The sequence below is a fragment of the Dermochelys coriacea genome, chromosome 5 (genome assembly GCF_009764565.3).
Source record: "Dermochelys coriacea isolate rDerCor1 chromosome 5, rDerCor1.pri.v4, whole genome shotgun sequence".
Classification (NCBI taxonomy): Eukaryota; Metazoa; Chordata; order Testudines; family Dermochelyidae; genus Dermochelys; species Dermochelys coriacea.
In genome coordinates this window covers 90965421-90985085 of record NC_050072.1, presented here as the reverse complement: position 1 = coordinate 90985085, position 19665 = coordinate 90965421, and the positions used below count along the sequence as shown (strand labels likewise).

At 37.8% G+C, this 19665-nt stretch overlaps 1 protein-coding gene across 7 annotated transcripts in view; it reads left to right on the top strand.

The window, feature by feature from the left end:
• DAPK1 (death associated protein kinase 1) overlaps positions 1 to 17784 on the top strand; it is a 136631-nt gene extending 118847 nt beyond the window's left edge. For 6 of the 7 annotated variants that reach the window (XM_038401325.2, XM_038401327.2, XM_043514289.1 and 3 more), the window contains 7 exons: positions 1168 to 1390; positions 4174 to 4362; positions 6396 to 6593; positions 9035 to 9173; positions 10930 to 11050; positions 14193 to 14381; positions 16195 to 17784. In XM_038401325.2, coding sequence (XP_038257253.1) covers positions 1168 to 1390; positions 4174 to 4362; positions 6396 to 6593; positions 9035 to 9173; positions 10930 to 11050; positions 14193 to 14381; positions 16195 to 17427 — 2292 coding nt within the window. In that variant the 3' untranslated portion in view covers positions 17428 to 17784. Of the gene's footprint in view, positions 1 to 1167; positions 1391 to 4173; positions 4363 to 6395; positions 6594 to 9034; positions 9174 to 10929; positions 11051 to 14192; positions 14382 to 16194 lie in introns of those variants that run through there. The other variant, XR_006281258.1, reaches the window with a different exon arrangement.
• The last annotated feature ends 1881 nt before the right edge of the window (positions 17785 to 19665 follow it).

The window sequence follows — 19665 nt, the reverse complement described above, 5'->3', positions numbered from 1 at the left end:
TGTGTCGATGCACCCACTGAGGCCTGACCTACATGTAAAATGTAGGTGAACATAACTCTGGCACTCACGGATGTGAAAAATCCACATTTTTGAGTGCCACAGCTCTGCCAGCCTAAACCCTAGTGTAGAGGGAGCTAGATCAATGGAAGAATGCTCCATCACTTGGGGAGGCAGTGTTCTTACAGCGATGGCTATAAGCTGTCTGCACCATGGAATTACGCCAGCATAGCTACAGCGCCGTAGCTTGCTGCTATAGTCCCTGTAATGTAGATGTGGCCTGTGGTTCTTGGTTCCCCCTCCACCCTTCTTCTCAATCTTTGGGGCAAAATGATTCCACTGCAGTGATGTTGCATCAAAAACTGTAGATATAATCGGGGCTTATTGGAATCGGTTCTCTTCTGAATAGTTCTAGGGCTATTAATTGGAAAAATTCCCAGATTTTCTGCATTTCAACCTTGACTTCTAAATTCTGGTTGATGGACTCATTTTTTTAGTTTCCTCTCCATGTTAGAGCTAAGCCACATTTTACTGCTGGTTCCTGGGATTTATTTTGATGCAGCAGGAACAAAGTGCAGTGTTTCACCTTCCTGCCTTTCTTTGCCTCCTGCAGCCCCCTAACTTTATAACAAAATAATAGAGTGAATATCTGTTTTATACCTCCCTTTGCCCAAAAAAAAAAAAAAAAAAGAATGTGGATAATGAAATTTCAAGAGAATAAGGTACTTTAAAACTTGCTTCTGTCCCCAGAAAGTAGCACAGTACTTTACACTGCTGTTCCATAGTTACAATGCTAACTGAATTATGTGATTTAAATAAAAACTTTCAAGTGCCTTTCACTTAGTTTTATTTGAATTAAATTGTTGCAAGTTTGTGTTTTTCAGTAGTGCTTAAAAATAATTCTGCTTGTTCTAGAACAGCTGAAGCTAGTGCTGACCAAGCATTCTGGGTCTCTTCTATTCATGTCCATTTTAAAGATACCAAATAAATTGATCCAGAATGTAAAGAGGCACATTGCTAAATCCCTCCAATACACTTTATTCAGGACAGCGTATCCCAGAGTATTTTCAAACTGTGCTTAAACTGAAAATGCAGCTTTTAGGCTTCTTATTGGGATATTTTTCTGCATGGTAATTAATGGATCTAATTTCTGCATTTTGTTTGATTTAGGATACACACAGAGGACTTTTTATCCAACAACTTAGATCTACTCAAAACCCACAGCCACGAATAAAACTTAAGCTGTTTGGACACTCAGGATCTGGGAAAACTACTCTTGTGGAATCTCTCAAGTGTGGTCTAATAAGGAGCTTTTTTAGAAGACGAAGACCAAGGCTTTCCTCCACAAACTCAACCAGATTCCCACCTTCACCCTTGTCTACCAAACCATCAGGTATCACTTTAAGGCTTCTGGTTTTATAGCATTTAAAGTAAGAGAGTAATTATTCCTATCTTAGTGCTTATAACTATATGTTTCGGAGTAGCAGCCGTGTTAGTCTGTATTCACAAAAAGAAAAGGAGTACTTGTGGCACCTTAGAGACTAACAAGTTTATTTGAGCATAAGCTTTTGTGAGCTACAGCTCACTTCATCGGATGCAGAAGTTTTTAAGTTGGTTCATATTTAATGAAGTAATCATATATAATTGTAATTGTGTGTTTATCACTTACCATAATTTTTAGGTAATACCTGACCATGTTAGGAAAAAGTATATAGTAACAGCTTTCATCTTTGCTCAACCTTCAGTCAGTTTATTCCAAGGATAGGAACTCTGGTGAAAGAACGGGCTAAAAGGTTTCTGGCACAAAGATATAATATATGAATGATCAATGAATCACTGAAAGAGGATTTCACATATTACACAGGAATTACTTAATGAGAATAGAGCAGAAATAGATAAGAAATGCTCTGTTCCATTAATCTCAATTTATAGATCCTTGCACAAGGAGATTAAACCATCTATCAAGAAATGCAGGCATATTATCTACTGGAATTAGCACAGGAAGAAGGGAGTTGGGGTTTTTTGTCTTTACTTTTTTTTTAAAATGTTAGAAACCAGTGGGAATGGGTTTTCAAGATCAGACAGCCATATGAATAAGAGAGATACGGGCCTAGGATTTTTTTTGCACATATCACCACAGGCTACTGTATACAAAAACTCAGTCCCATGTAACCATATGAAGCAACGAAAAATCTTTTTACTTTATTTATTTATTTTAATTACCCCAGTTCTGGAAGAAATTGCTTCATTTTATATATGGTATTATGTACACAGTATTGCTTTAAGTAAAAAACCTAAGAATGACCTTACTTAATATATACACGCGCACATGCTGCATGAGGCATCAGATGAGCACAACTTAAAGCAATACATAATATTGTATGCAAAAAGAAGTAAGCCTATAATTACTGTGAAACCCATAAATATGAATTTCCTAACATTATACACAAAATATATAAAACCATAATGTTGTGCTAACATTGTTTCATTTTAATCTATGCTCAGTCTTTTAAGCACTTTTAGAATCCTGGGCTTTTTTTTGGTTTGGTTTGTTTTTTTGATTGAAAAGTATTAAATAAATGTACATTGTTGGTACTGCTAATATTTGAGATAAGAAAAAAACCACCTGAGCTGATGGACGCTTACAGTAGTTTAACACTGTAATGTGCATCTGATTATGTGTTTGTTATATAGCTCATTAAAAGGTTGTGTTTATCAAGTATTTACATGAACACTCTGAAAATCTATATATAAGTGGCAAATGTGTAGTGATACTGTACTTGTACTGCTGAGTTATCTCACACACAACTTGTTTCCATATTAAAAGCTGTATATCATAATGTTAACTTCAATATCTGGTGAAGGGTGAAGAATTCTTTGATTTATCTAATAGAGGGGGCTGACTGATGATAAAGACTACTCTGTGGTTCTTTCTCTTTCTGGGCTGATCTTTCAGAATGTAACTTGGTTTACACAGAGATTTTGTACTCCTATAACTAGGGGAGGAGTTGATTTTTTTAAAAAAAAAAATCAAAATAGTTATGCCACACAATCCCTACTGTAGATGCAGTTATATCAGTATAAAGTTATATGGGTATACCTTATAGCTGCACAGGAATAGCTATAAAGCACCTTTATACAGCTATAAATATGTCCACACGAGGGAGTTGTAGTGCTTTAATAATGCCAAATTAAAGCAATACAACTTCTGTGTATAGAAAAGCTCGAACGGATGAACCCTCATTTTCACAAACTGTGTTCTGTCACTTCTATTATTTTGACCCCACCTGTGTGTCTTTTACAGGCTAACAGTGCTATAAGGGAACCTAGAATTTGCCCTTTCACACCACTAAAACTTACCTCTAGCACATCATTACTTTATCATTGGATAATATAGAAACTAAAAAGAAAAGGAGTACCCGTGGCACCTTAGAGACTAACAAATTTATTAGAGCATAAGCTTTCGTGAGCCACAGCTCACTTCATCGGATGCATTTGGCTCACGAAAGCTTATGCTCTAATAAATTTGTTAGTCTCTAAGGTGCCACGGGTACTCCTTTTCTTTTTGCAAATACAGACTAACACGGCTGCTACTCTGAAACCTATAGAAACTAAAGTATCTGTCCAACCTGTGGGTGTTCTTGAGACCAAGCACACTAGAAATTGTCTAACAGTTATTGAAAACCTGAACATGTCTCTAACTTGGGGGAAATCTCAGCACAGAGAGAAACTGGAGAAGGTCTGTTGAACAATGTTAATCAAACACATTATACTTCACCTCTGTTCTCTTACTTTCTGTCTTATTCCCACTGCCTTGTGTGCTTTCTTTCTTACACTTCCATGGTTCTCAGTATCTTCCTCTTCCTTTTCTCTCCTCTCACTGCCTCTTTCATCCCCTTCTTTTAAAGCCTATTATGTATAATTCGATCTCTCAGAGCCATTTTGCCAAGACAGGGTATTCTAAGGTACCAAATCAGCTCTAGTGAGAGGTATTTTCTGGTTCTGAATCTTGGGCACAAACATTGTTCACAGCTACTGATGCTACAGCTGCTAATACCGGGTGTCTCTGTTTGAAGAACAGATCTTTTTAAATCAAATTTTATGTCCAGCACATTATTTTGAAATGATCTGTTTCTAAACTCTTCATGGTTTGTAATCTTCTTTTTCATGACTCAGTTTCAGTGAGCATTACAAATCTTTACCCTGGCTGTGAAAATGTTAGCGTGAGAAGTCGAAGCATGATGTTTGAGCCAGGCCTTACCAAAGGGATGCTAGAAGCATTCGTTTCACCATCTCACCATTCTCACTGCTCTGCAGATGACCAGTCTACAAAGGCCATCGACATTCAAAATGCCTACTTGAATGGTAATGAATTAATTGAATTAATGTGTGTTAATTCTATATGACTGACAGTGGCTTTACTTGTTTTAAATATTTGAATTTGAAATCTACTTTAAGGATTACCCTGAACACATCTACTAGTGCGTATCTTTTTAAAGCAGAGATTAAACCAGAGGTGGTTGAACTACGGCCCGCGGGCCACATCTGGCCCACAGGACCTTCCTGCCCAGCCCCTGAGCTCCCGGCTGGGGAGGCTAGCCCCCGGCCCCTCCCCGACTGTCCTTCCTCCCCCGCAGCCTCGGCTCGCCACGCCGCCAGTGCTCTGGCCCACCATTCCTGCCAGGCAGTGGTTGCAAAAGCTCCTGGTGCTTTGAGCAGCATGGTAAGGGGGCAAGGGGCGGAGGTTGGATAACGGGTAGGAGGTCTCGGGGAGCAGTCGGGACAGGGAGCAGGTGGCGGTTGGATGGGGTGGAGGTTCTGGGGTGGGGGGAGCGGTCAGGGGACGGGGAACATGGGGAGTTGGATAGGCCTGGGGGGCCTGCTGGGGGGGGGTGTGGATAGGAGTCGGGACAGTCAGGAGATAGGGAGTGGGGTGGGGGGTTGGATAGAGGGTGGGGTCCTGGGGGGCGGTTAGGGATGGGGGTGTCCTGGGAGGGGGTGATCAGGGGACAAGGAGCGGGGGGGGTTGGATGGGTTGGGGCTTCTGAGGGGGGCAGTTGGGGGCGGGATGTGGGAGGCGTTGGACATGGTGCGAGGGCCAGGCTGTTTGGGGAGTCACAGTCTTCCCTCTCCGGCCCACCATACGGTTTTGCAACCCCGATGTGGCCCTCGGGCCAAAAAGTTTGCCCACCCCTGGATTAAACCTACATAAAGCCCTGTGAAGTTAAATACATTATAAAGTCACCACATACCTTGATTGGTTTATGTATAAATTATAGGTACTTTTTTTTTTTTTTTTTTTTTAAACCACTCAGCACAAAAGGTCTTGGACCAGAAGTGAATCTTCATTACTTGTATGTCATCGTAGGTGTGCTTAATTCTTTGTGGGTGCATAGTCATTAGACTTGGTCCTTGCCACAAAGACCTTACACATGAAACTCTGTTTTTATTCATCATCTTGTCCTATTGTAGATAACCTGATCTTCCATCAAGTGAAACTCAAAATGGGGCTAATGTTTTACCTACCATATCAATTGTTCCAGGGTCAAATGGGATTTAAGCTTTAAATCTTGGTTCAGGGAATATATTTGTAAATGCAACATACTGTAAAACATTTGCCATGTGTGATGAGCAACTTGATACGTAGTCAACACTTGTGTTAGTCCAGTTACTCTCTTTCAGCGCAATCATGTAATAGTTTTGGTTTCTAAAATGTATTAAAGCTGTACTGCAGACTGTCAGTAGAAACTATTCAATTGTAAAGAATCATAGCATAGTTGATAATTCTAATTTTTTATTTTTTCTATAATATTTATAAAATCATCTTATTTCTTTATAAAATCATTACTAAGTAAAGATGGTACAAGTGCATATGCTTTCAGCCAGATTGAGACTGTGAGAAGCTAACACATCTTTCATTTACAGCAAAAATAGATGTCAGAAAACAGCACACCAGGGCTAGTGTTCTTAATTGGTAATTAGCAGTAAGAAGTGATTCTTAAAGCCCACTCTGATTTGGCAGTAGTTTCAATTTTATAAACCAAAATGGGCTGTTTTCTGAATAACCCTTTTATCTTCTCTTTTTGATACCAGATGTCGTACATCACAAAGAAGTAATTGGAGAAATGTTTAGTTGCATTTTCAGGGGCAAGAGAAGGAATGGCAGCTGTTGTTTCTCTAATGTCTAGTGCTCTGTTTTATTTTCTGAAGGATTTAATATCCATAATTTCTGTACAAAGCCGGGGCTCATTGAATCTATAATACACTGTGTCTATGACTCCTGGAACTTATATTTGGCTTCCAGATGTCAGCCCTGGAAAAACTTTGCCTCCAATATTAAAAAAAACAGAGCTCCTTAAAGAAGTTTGACCTGTTTATCAATCTATCCCCTTTTACAGGAATTGGTGATTTCAGCGTGTGGGAATTCTCTGGGAACCCTGTATATTTCTGCTGTTATGATTATTTTGCTGCAAATGATCCCACTGCAATTCACATCGTGCTTTTCAGTCTTGAAGAACCTTATGAAATCCAGTTAAACCAAGTGACCTTTTGGCTTAATTTCCTGAAATCACTCGTCCCAGTTGAGGAACCCATAGGTATGACATGCTGTGTGTCTATATGCCTTCTGTGGAGGAAAGGAAAAAGTTTTTCCCTGTAACTTTGTTGAGTCCTGTTTGTATGTTAATCTTCCTGCATCCTACTGAAATCAACTTTGTTTAAAGTTCAGGAGAGAGGTGAACTTCTCCCTCACATCAGAGTGTCTAACCAGGGCCATAGGCACATAACCCTACTAAAATTGTTTAGGTTGCGCTTAAATATTGTGGAGAACCTTGTGTGGTTCCTGAATTTCTCCCTAACCCCTTAAACTGAAGTTCTCGTATCAAAGAGCTACTTTGACATTCTTGTCTACTGTCTGTCTATATACAGGCTCCAAGTGCACTGGGTCTTTAAACCAAGTTTGGAAACATTGCTTAAATTCTGTTTAAACCCAACCTCAGTTAAATTGCTTTCCAGCACTAGCTAGGTTGGCCGGTGTGGATGGGTCTAAATCATGTTAGAATTGTGTTTTAAAACTGTGCTGACTTTCTGCATGTGCTGCTCAGACCTGTTTAGCTGGAACTATATTTAGATTTTAAATGAGCTTAACTCTTTTTAAGTGTTGGTGTGGATGGAGCCCAATATTCGTAGTGAATTTTGCTTGACATCTGCTAAGGCTTTGTTCAGTTTTTAAATGAGATCTCTAGTTTAATACTCTAGCTGGTTGTGCTGTTTGGAATTGCTTGTATGTCAAACAAATTGACTTAATCACTATATTTTAAAAAAGATTAAGGTCACCTATTCCTGGTTTATACCAATTTATTTAGCTTTTATTGCAGTGGAGCATTCATCCACACACCCTGACAGTTTGATGGAAGAACCAAGCCCAGGGATCTGTCTTGGCTTCATCAACCAAAACTCTGTTCAAGCCAATGGATACGATTAGACATGTATGGAAAAAGAAAACTCATGAAGTGATAAAATCACTGTGTAATCGCCTGGCAGGCATATCAAAATATTTATTAAGAGCTGAATGTTCCCTATGTCCTAATGATATTTTGGCCAGTACTAAATGTACTATCTCAGAGCCCAGGCGATATTCTATATTCCTTATTTATGAACTTAATACAGGTCTATGTTAGTTTGCCTTCCTCCAGTTCAGACACACACATGCCTTTCAGTTTCACTTTGAGTTTTTTTTTTAAAAAAAAGCTAATATGCAGGTAGTTTTGTAACTGAGATAATAGACTCAGAAGTTTGCCAAAAATTAATACTGAAGCTTTTAAGGTATTGATTTAATATTCCTGCAGTTGCTAGAATCCAAATTTTGATTCAGCCAAATATAGAACTAAACTTTGTCAGTTCTTCTTGCAAAACGATTAGCAATATTTAAATAGTTGTCAGTTTAACTATAGTACAGTAATTAACAAAGTTGTTCAACTTGACCTTGCTGCTAATAGTTTATAAGAAATCCTTCAACTATCCTAACAAAGTGTAGTAGTAGAGTATATTAACAGAAATCTTAAAGCTTTGGAATAGTTTCCTAGCCAATTCCACTAGGTCCTTCATAAAAAGCCAGAAAACAGGATGCTGGCTGCAGTATAGTATACTCCTTCACAGGTCACAGAACACTAATTTTGAATCACTAGACATATAAAAGGGTATTTTTGTGTGGCTTAAGCAAAATGGATCAAACTCTGGAGACTTTATTCAGTCTTCACTCAGGGAAAACGGTTGAAGTTAATTGAGGATTTGCCAGGATGAGGATGAAGTAAAGACCACAGAATATGACCCATGTTTTGTAAAACTTGACCAACAGTCTATTCTTTTCTGGATAGTATATTAGAGAACAGGCTGTATAAATGTGTGTTACGTACTATCATCTCATTCATATGCCATTTGTATCTTTCTCTTTTTCTCATTCTTTTCATGATATCTCCCAGGCTTTCCTACTTAACTCTCACCTAAGTGAGAGTTCATTGTTTGTGTAAGTACTGTACAATTGCATTCATACCACAGTATGAATGTTGTAGATCATTTGTGTTCTGCTTACAATCATCTCTAACTCGCATCCTGTAGTACTAAAGACCATCCAAAGAACTACCAAGAATCTTTGCAAGTAGTTGCTGTTACTGACTTAAATGTAATCCCCAAAATGGTTTCATAGTTTATAGCTGATTTGTTAGTGTTGTTAGTGATATTTATTATGTTAAAAGAAAGAAAGAAAAAGAAAGAAAGAAAGCCATATAGTATCAGTATTTCTAATATTATTTGAAAGGGCAAGCCATCCATATTTATGGGCTATAGACAAATCACATCAACCAAACAGTCTTTAAATTACACACACAAGTACGTAGATTATGTTTTTAAGATGGCAAGTGTACTCTCAAAAGTGACCAGTATGTCAGGAACATAAAATTCATCTCTGCCTTATGGTAAAGTAAGAGCATTTTTCCTGAAATTGTTGTACTCTGGGTGTGTATTTTTCTTTCTCATGAAGCATTTGGTGGAAGGCTGAAAAATCCATTGCATGTTGTCCTGGTGGCCACCCATGCTGACATTGTGAACCTTCCTCGCCCTGTTGGAGGAGAATTTGGATATGACAAAGACATGTCATTGCTGAAAGAAATCAGAAACAGGTAAGAAGAGGAGCAAGGCATTTTTTTTTAAATTTAAATCCAGTATTAAAGCGTGGAAATACCAAAGCTGGTTGTTGATTTGGGGTGTTACATATTATTTACAAAATAACATTAATTGATCTGTATGAGAGCAAAGAAAATCCAGTACTTTGCTTTGTAGCAGCCGTGTTAGTCTGTATTTGCAAAAAGAAAAGGAGTACTTGTGGCACCTTAGAGACTAACAAATTTATTTGATCATAAGCTTTCGTGAGCTACAGCTCACTTCATCGGATGCATTTGGTGGAAAATACAGAGGGGAGACAAACACAGAGAACATGAAACAATGGGTTTTATCATACACACAGTAAGGATAGTGATCACTTAAGATGAGCCATTTCTCAGATGTTCTTGTTAACTGCTGGAAATAGCCTACCTTGCTTGTCACCATGAAAGGTTTTCCTCCCTCTCCCCCCCCCCCCCCCCCCGCTGCTGGTGATGGCTCATCTTAAGTGATCACTCTCCTTACTGTGTGTATGATAAAACCCATTGTTTCATGTTCTCTATGTTTGTATATAAATCTCCCCTCTGTATTTTCCACCAAATGCATCCGATAAAGTGAGCTGTAGCTCACGAAAGCTTATGCTCAAATAAATTTGTTAGTCTCTAAGGTGCCACAAGTACTCCTTTTCTACTTTGTTTTGGTTTCTGCTTTATATTGAAAATGGTCTTGCAGTACAATGTGCAAAAATGGAAAACATTTGATGGTTTTAAAATAAGTAGGTTGCTTCACACCTTTAAGTATTGAAGCAGTCTGAGAAAAATAGGTGACTTTATTTATCAATGCTCCAATACCCAGACACAATGGAGTTTCATCCTTTAAATTAAGTTTAAGATAGCTAGTATACAAAAATAAATCTCACAGATGAATTGTATATACAATTTTCTAAAGAGCTTCATGGCAATGTGGATGAAAAAGAAAATGAACCAAGTGTCCCTAGATGTCCTAAAAGTCCTAAAGCCAACCACTATGAATTGCAGAGAGTATAGCGCTGGTTTTCAGAATTAGCTATTTTCACAGACTAGTCTTCCAAGACAAACTATACACAATTCACAGCAATGCCATAATATGAGGAACCCTTCAGGTCTTCTGAGTAGAGTCTGTTGTTAGGAAGAGGATGTAAGGAGAAAGTCTAGGGCTATATCCCCCAGATTTTTAGTATTACTGTGTTAGGGCAATTTCCTGATCTACTGAAATTGAACAATAGATACCTGTGTATAATCCTTAGAGTTTCAGTCAATAAATACATCTCATTGCTATGCTTGTAAAAGCAAATATAAATGTGGAACTGTTTCAGATAAGAACCACCAAGTGAGCTGAACTCATTAAAAACAAATCATAGCTGTAACTTTTATAGCAGTACATATAGCCAGTATGTCTACTTGCTATCCTTTGACACTGCTGTAATTCCCTTTTTATAATATATGTGGAGACCTCTTTTCCAGTGCTTACATGAAAGAGTAACTTTTACTTTCAACAATTCTGTTATCTTGAATAAAATATTAGTTACTAATATACTATGTTTTGCTTTTAGTATTGTGCATCATATCCAGTATTTAACTTTTTAGTATTCTTGTTCATTCCATTTTTCATGATTCCTTTAAAGCTAAAGAAAAAGTTATTACACAATTTAAAACAAATTTACAGTTGGGTAAATTAAAATAAAATTTGGTTTGGGATTAGAAATTAATAAACAAGTACTGTCTGTTTCTCTCTTAGGTTTGGAAATGATCTTCAAATTTTGGACAAGTTATTTGTTTTGGATGCTGGAGCATCTGGCTCTAAAGATATGAAGCTTCTTCGAAATCACCTACAAGAATTAAGAAGCCAGATCATTTCTGTGAGTAGTTAACTGAAGGCCTAGGCCTAGAACTATGTGAAATTCTGGTTTTGAAGGAAACTTGCATGGGGAAGTTATTGCAGGCCTCTTGCTTCTGGGGCGTCAAAGGCTGGGCACGTACACCATGGAATTCAGGAAGAATAGGTGCGGTTTCTTTATTTGAATACTCTCTGGTGGCTAATTCAGAGGCACTTTCAGTTGATAATGAGCCTACAGATATTCGGGTTTGAAGGAAATAGGAAGAAAACATTTTTCCTCTCTTCAAAGGGACACTGTTAGGTCAAACTCAGCTGAAAATTGAGTTTGTAAAAATCAGTTTTTATAAAAACTATCTCCATGATTTTTTTTTAAATTCCAATGGAAAAGCTTTTTCTTTCTTTCTTTTTTTTTTAAACATGCCCCTGTTGTGTTGCAACCCAAACATTGCAGTGTCATATCAGCCCAAGTGAATCAGACAATCTAATTGGCTAGAAATTATTGATTCTATTCTTATTGTCCAGTGTGAGAGAAATGCAGAAAGTCACCAAGCAATATAAATAGCCAAGAGTAAATTATATATTTTTGGTTTTTATTATCAGAGGTGGGGTTTGTAAGTTGGAAGGATATTTTGTTTTTTAAATATTTTAATTTGTGTGGCTTTAAAAGGTACTTTGGACTCAATCGTGCATTGAGCAGCACAGGGGCTTATTATAATCATTAAAGTTCTTTAACCCTCTGAGTTACTGGCTCTTTATTAAAAGAAAAGGAGGACTTGTGGCACCTTAGAGACTAACAAATGTATTTGAGCATAAGCTTTCGTGAGCTACAGCTCATTTTAACCCCATGTTTCTGATACGCTTCACAGTCTTTACATTACCTCAGTCCTAACAACTCAGTCCCAGGTTTTCTTATTTGATAATTTCTTTAAAGCTTGCAATTCAATTACAAAACAGTTTCGCAGCCTCTTGTCCCTGAAATAAGTTGGTCTTTGTCTACACAGAGGATTTTGCTAAAGAATTCCCGTTCTTTCTAACACCAGTTCAGTTGAATTAGTGTTCGCTTTAGTGGGAGCTCTAGAGTAGGCAAGTCTCTGAAGGCTGGAGCTATTTTACCAGTGTGTCAATTACATTTGTGTTGTACAGCAGTTTTAACAGACATGGTGATGAAAAAAGGTCCAGTTACCAGATTCCCAGTTGTGTTAGCACCAGTTCAGTTTAACCAAAGGGAAAATAATCCTAAATATCCCCAGTGTAGATATGGATTCTCAGCTCCTGCTGCTACTCATGTGTGTTCCATGGGAGCCAAGAGACCCTGATCCACCAATTCCCAGTAATGAACCATGAAGCAGTAAGCTGTACATTTCCTCAGATGATTGATGATTTGTAGTGACTTTAATACGTTATTTTATGTGTGATATCACAGCTGGGACAGCTGCACAAATTTTAATGATAATGGGCCAACAATTCCTTATGAAAAGCTTGTGTCTTGAATGAAGACCCCAGAGAGGTGTCATAAGAGACAGAGGATGATCTACCATAAACCTTCTCCCACATTTAAAATGATCAATCAGTGAATCTGAGACTGTATTGGTGCTTTTTTGGTGGGGGAGTAAAATGGAGAAGTTGTGACTTTCAGTTTAAAGCTGTGATTTCAGTTCATAATTGACCCAGCTTTATGACTTCAGTGACTCCATTTCTCTCAAAATAAATTACAGAGTAATGTTATGGTCACTTCCAATATTTTGCTATACAAGTAGATTGTGTGTTACTTAAAAAAAACACCAGGGCAGAACTAACTGTTATCTGAACCAATGGAAATGTCATTTCAGAAATATGCTAATCAGATATATATTGATAATTTTCCTAGAGTCATACTCTGAAAAATCTATTTGCAGTTTATAGCTAGGTAAAAGGGCAGTAACCAAGGGATCACGTACCCAGTGGTAGACTGACCTAAGTTCTACAGCAGTGTTCCCTTAGGCCTGATCTGCACTTAAAATTTAGGTCAACATAACTACAGCACTTAGGGATATGAAAACCCCACAACCCTGAGCACTAGAGCTATGCTGACCTAGCTCTTGGGGTAGACACAGCTGGGTTGACACAAGAATGCTGGGGGACGTGGTGTTGCTACAGCAATGGAAAACCTCTTCTGTTGGTGTAGGCTGCATCTACACTCCAGGGTTATGCTGCCATAGCTATGGCACCGTATCTGTGCTATTTTTAATCTCTGTAATGTAGACATGGCCTTAGTTTCTGTGGCATTCTGATGCAACAGGCTTTTAATTCCTCAACCACTTCATTTGCATTCAAAAAATGAGTTTTATTATTAACTAAATCTGAACCTGTAAAATGCAGTCAGCATTGTAACATGGGTGTTATTTATTTTGATATTAAATTCATTCTATTTTATGCTTGCCCCAGTTTCTTATTTTTCAATTAACTACCGTTTTTTGTACTTGCAACACACAACTGCATTGTAGAAGCTGTGGGGATGAGGAGCTATTGGTACTTCTAGCACATGGGAGGTGGTTTGGGATTTCATGATAAACTCCTTAGTGGTGTGTTTCTGCTAAAAAGATCAGCAGTAAAGTGATTAACTGTTGATATTTTAAACTATTTTTTGGTTTCGCAGTTAATCCCCAGGTGAGTGGGGCAGTTGATACCACACAAAACCATTGTTTCAAGTTGTGCGCAGATTAGGTGAGAAAGCACTTAATTGGTTCACATTCAGATTGTCTTTGTAGTCATGAAAACAACAAGGAATCCAGTGGCACCTTAAAGACTAACAGATTTATTTGGGCATAAGCTTTCGTGGGTAAAAAACCACTTCAGATGCAAGTGGTTTTTTACCCACGAAAGCTTATGCCCAAATAAATCTGTTAGTCTTTAAGGTGCCACCGGACTCCTTGTTCTTTTTGTGGATACAGACTAACACGGCTACCCCCTGATACTTTTGTAGTCATGGTGGCTAGAAATTGGTATTTAATGAAAATTTAGGTTCTGGAGTACAATTTTTCATCCAGATAGATTCTGTGGCAAATTCTGCAGCTGTGGAATACACAAGTCTTTGGCAGTAGCTCTTTTTCTAAACAATTTAATTCAGTTTTTGTCAGCGTAGTAGAGGAGGAACTACAAATTGACATCCATTGTACTTTTGTTAGATTTGTGCACCTATGACTCACCTGTGTGAGAAAATGATTTCCACCCTTCCTTCTTGGAGAAAAAGTAATGGACCCAACCAGCTGATGTCATTGCAGCAGTTTGTATATGATGTACAGAATCAGCTTAATCCATTAACAAGTGAAGATGATCTACGGCATATAGCCCAGCAGTTGCACAGCATAGGAGAAGTAAGTAATTTTTATTCAAACTGCATAACTATGTAGTGACTTTACTTGCATTCTGTCTTTAACATAAACAAATTCAGATTGTTGATTCTATACAGTATCCAATTGAGTTTCACCCCTCTGGAGCAAAGTGTATATTCTGCATCTTTTTAATTACTTTTTTCTTTAATTCAGTGGAAAAAAAAGAAGAAAATCCTAACCAGTTAGAGTGCATGAGCTTGAGTGGTTTCCAGTATAGGGATGCTGAATTGAAAATGTATCAAGCTTCTTGGAGGAATTGGTGGGTAGAGCATGAAAGGAAATCTTATGGAGAAGAAAAAAAATCATTTAATAGCACACCCAGTCTAGAAAGCCAAAGTGAATTCAGCTAAATCAGAAAAAGGCACTCTTATTATGGAATAAGAGTGTCCACAAAGGGAGCTATTCCAGAATAGCTATTGCAGTTTGAATTCATACCATATCTAATTCTGGAATAACTTCCTTATGTGGACAAGCCCTTAGTTGTTCATCCACAGTGCAACTTCAATCTGAAATGTGAGTTAAAATGGCTGAATAAATTGTTTTGAGATTTGGTTAAAGAAAAGCATTCTTTGAACGCATCTATGCCAAATGTGTACAGACAGATACCCCTCAGATAAAAGGGGGGTTGTAATAAGTGATGGACCAGCTTTCACAGCAGTGGAGTGAAGCAGTGATTGCACCATCCTGGTATCAGATTTTTTTTCTAAAATTAGAAATCTGAATCAGCAGATTATTTCTATCTTACATTATTGTTTGTTTAAATGAATTAAACAGCAGAAAAATGTTGCACAACAAGATATTTAACTTGTTAAAACCTGAGATTTCCAGGTAGTTCAGAATGTTCTGTTTTGACAGAATCTTGCTGTGTTCTCAGCAAAATTCCTTAATTATTCTTTCCTCAACTTCCCATTCCAAGACAACATACTCAATGCAAATCAACCCATACAGACTTCAGTTATCTTTTGTCTTATGGCTCCTGTGTATTTGTCTCATTGAACATTTCTTTCTTTAAAAGAGGAAGAGTTCTATGTTAGACTTTACTCATTATAAAAGCAAATAAAATAAATATTCAGGAAAGGGGTGAAATAAAATGCTGATCTTCAAATGAGATAATAGCTAATACAATTACTCGTAGGCTTACTTTGCTGTAGCTACTTTATTCTAGTATGTAGTGACATGGCAAAGCATTCAATTGCTCAAAGTTGCATACCTGTTAAGGAGGCTTGTGATGCTTTCCTTGCTTGTCATGTCATTTCCTACTAATTTCAGCTATACCTCCAATCCTATATTTCTGTTCTCTGTGGCTGGATTTTTCTTTTCTACCAACATTAAATTCCATGTAAGCAAATGCAGATAGATGCAGGTATGAACTTTGAATGTGACATCCTGGCTCTTACATATCTGGTGGTTAAGAGTTGAATGTGAGAAGCTCTGAAACTGTGCCAAAAATGCTGTTCCCTTTTCAGCTTTTCAGGGCAAATGAGGAAAAACTGCATTTTAGGCCAGAATATTTTCTATGTCCATTGAAAATTGTTGGAAGTGCAGAAGCAGATTTCTGCTAAAATATTTTGAAAAAAATCTCAGTGAGCCATGTGCTCTGATGGCTTTGTCAATAAAACAAGTCGAGCTGGATCCTGATTTTATTTTAGGAATATGAGAGGAAGGAAATGCACTATTATCTTGCTACAGTTGTGAATCAATGATGTGACTGGTGAATCAGCAAGCCATAAGAGCAGCTCTACTGTAGACTTGTACTTTACAAGATATAATTTGTAATTTTCCTCTTTCTGAGCAGATAAACATCATGCAGAGTGAAACTGTCCAAGATGTTGTGCTCCTGGATCCTCGCTGGCTCTGTTCTAACGTCCTGGGGAAAATCCTGTCAGTGGAGAATCCCAAAGCCCTACATCATTACAGAGGTCGGTATACCATAGAGGACATCCAGCGCCTGGTATCAGACAGTGATGTGGAAGAACTGATACAGATTTTGGATGCTATGGATATCTGTGCTAGAGATCTTAGCAGTGGAGCAATGGTGGATATTCCAGCGCTGATCAAGACTGACAATCTTCACAGGTCTTGGACAGATGAGGAGGATGAGGTTCTGATTTATGGTGGTGTTAGAATTGTTCCTGTGGAACACCTTACTCCATTCCCTTGTGGAATTTTCCATAAAGTTCAAGTGAATCTGTGTCGGTGGATTCACCAACAGAATGCAGAGGGAGATGCAGATATTCGTCTCTGGGTAAATGGATCAAAGATTGTGAATCGCGGGGCTGAGCTTTTAGTGTTGCTGGTCAACCATGGTCAGGGTATTGAGGTTCAAGTTAGAGGACTGGAAACAGAGAAGATCAAGTGCTGCTTGCTTCTGGATTCTGTTTGTAGCACCATTGATAACTTAATGGCCACAACATTACCAGGCCTGCTGACTGTGAAACATTATCTTAGTCCTCAGCAGCTGAGGGAACATCATGAACCAGTAATGGTCTACCAGCCTAGAGACTTCTTCCGGGCACAAAGCCAGAAGGAGACATCATTGACTAATACCATGGGTGGTTATAAAGAAAGCTTCAGCAGTTTATTGTGCTTTGGATGTCTGGACATCTACTCACAGGGAGGTTTAGGAATGGATATTCATGCTTCTGATCTGAATCTTCTTACAAGGAGGAAACTTAGTCGACTTTTGGATCCACCTGATCCTATGGGCAAGGACTGGTGCCTTCTGGCTATGAACCTGGGCCTTCCTGATCTTGTTGCAAAATACAATACAAATAGTGGAACTCAAAATGATTTTCTCCCAAGCCCAGTCCATGCCCTTTTGCAAGAATGGAGCAATGGCCCTGAGAGCACTGTAGGTATCCTAATGTCTAAACTGAGGGAATTAGGCCGCAGAGATGCAGCAGACTTTTTATTGAAGGCATCATGTGTATTCAAAATGAATTTAGATGCTAATGGTCAAGAGGCCTATGCTTCAAGTTGCAACAGTGGGACATCTTATAATTCAATTAGCTCAGTAGTGTCACGGTAAGAACAGAAGTTTTGCATGGACGGTATCTTTTCAAACTGCAGAAAGTGTAAAAGGTACAATATGAGGTTCTAGACATACTAATTTATAAGCTTCTATATCGAAGGGTCTTTATCCCTCCCTATCACCACCTTTTATGTGAATAATCTTTCTATTTTTAACTGTGAACTGTTGCTTTTTATTTTAGCTATTAAAAGGCTGGTGTAATTCTGGTGTTTTACAATTCTATTCTGATATACAATGTGCTGCTTAATATTGCCATTTTAACTGGGAAGTCTAACTTTTGGATGATGTACTATAATGTTTTTTTAAAGAAATTCAGTTTTCCTAAAAGGAAGAAAGGTGCACATTCATCCAAAATGTGTGTGTTGTGCCCTGTTTCAGCTTTTCATCATATTCTTTGCTTAACTTTTTTACATTTGTAGCGGGGGAAAACACCATTTATGGTCAATTTGCTGGAATTTAACACCATATTATTTATAAATGAAAAAAAAGTGAGTGCCTTTTGCAGAAGAGAGTGTGGTTGAATTGAGTGATTCTGCTGAAGTTATAAGAAAATGCTACCTCTGTTTCACTGTCTGCATGCTGATCATTGCAAGTGGTGCTTGCCTTTTTTTGTTTCACCTGCAGCTTTAAGACATTTGGTAAAGATAAATTCATTATTTTACCAACCGTTCTCGTGTTGATACTATGTGTACAAATGCATAATACTCAATCAGCTTTGATTTCAATCAAACCATAATGTGAAAAAACCTGTTAAGCCTACTGTCACGCTTCATTATATCCTTACATCTCAGGTAAAACTTCAGAGTTGTAGAATTCGCCAAGACACGCATAAAATGTTGAGTACTGCAGAATAATAATTGTATAGCTGTTAGTTGTCATTTGTGCATAACAAATAGTTTTCCACTTTTAGATCCTGATTTGTTTATTTCCTGTACTTGAAGATTTAAAAAAAGGAAGCATGGTTTATTGCAATCAGAAATTTAAAATTGATGTGAAGGAACATGACCCATTCTGTTCTAAAAAGCATGTAATTTTAATGGTACAATATATGTGTATATACATATATACTGTATGTGTATATATATTAATAGTATTATTTTTTCGTTAATCTTTAAGAAGTAGTAAAATTTTAAAGGATTTTTTTTTACACAAATAAACTGTTGCCTATTGCATCCTTTTCATTTTTTATTTCCTGGGTGCACGCATATTTTTTAACCCACAAGTTGTCAAAAAATGTATTATTTAAGGGCTTAATCCTACAGGAGCTGTGCCCCTCCTATGAGAATCTGGGTACCTTCAACTTCATTGCAATGGGAGCTTGGGGCTTTCAGCACCTTCCAAGATCATGTCTTAAAATACCAGAATTTCGGGAGGGGAAATTTTTTTTTTTAATGCCGCTTCTGTGCAGTAGATTAGATTCACTTTTCTTTTGAAAAACAACAAACGAAGCAATTTTCCCTTTAGTCTCCTTTTTGTTTGCACAGTGGAGACTAAAATAGAAAGTACAAGTCGTCATAAAAAGAAGAATCCCAGTCTTATTTATTATCATCCAGTTGGCAAGTAGGGGGGAACAAACACTAGTTAACTTCCCTTTTTATTAACGAGAACAGTTTTTCTAAATCCACTTTGCATCATTGGGTTAATTAGAGAGCTCTGGTACTTTAAAAATATCTAAATGTTTGTATTTTGTCTCTGCCTTTGCAATATATAATTATTTTTATGAAGTTCTGCATTATCCACAGAGTTTGGAAGCTGAATGTTATGTATAAAGTAAGGTGTTTAACACAGGTGTTTAATTTACTACCCAAGTATATAACACTTCTGGGGTAGGTGATTCAGTGGGGTAGTGCACTAGTCTTCTGTCTGGAGACTTGAGTGCAGCTATAGAATTGTGTCACAGGTAAATTATTGATGAACTCATCTTCAGCCTTGTCGCTGTCACTGAAAAGGGCTTGTAAGTATAGATACACCAGTAGAGCTATACCAGCAAACTCCACCATCCCCACCCCTGGAGAGACAGCTTATACTGGCAAAAGGACTTTTTGTATAATTGCATCTACACTTGGGTTTTGCTGGCATAGCTATGTCAGTTAAGGCTGTGATATTTTTCCACAGTCCTGACTGACCTATACCAGCACGTAAGGAGAGAGGTGCATTCATGTAGGAGAGCTGCCTATGATTATTATGCCTGTTTCTTTGCCAGTGATATTAGTCCCTCATACTAATGATCTCTTG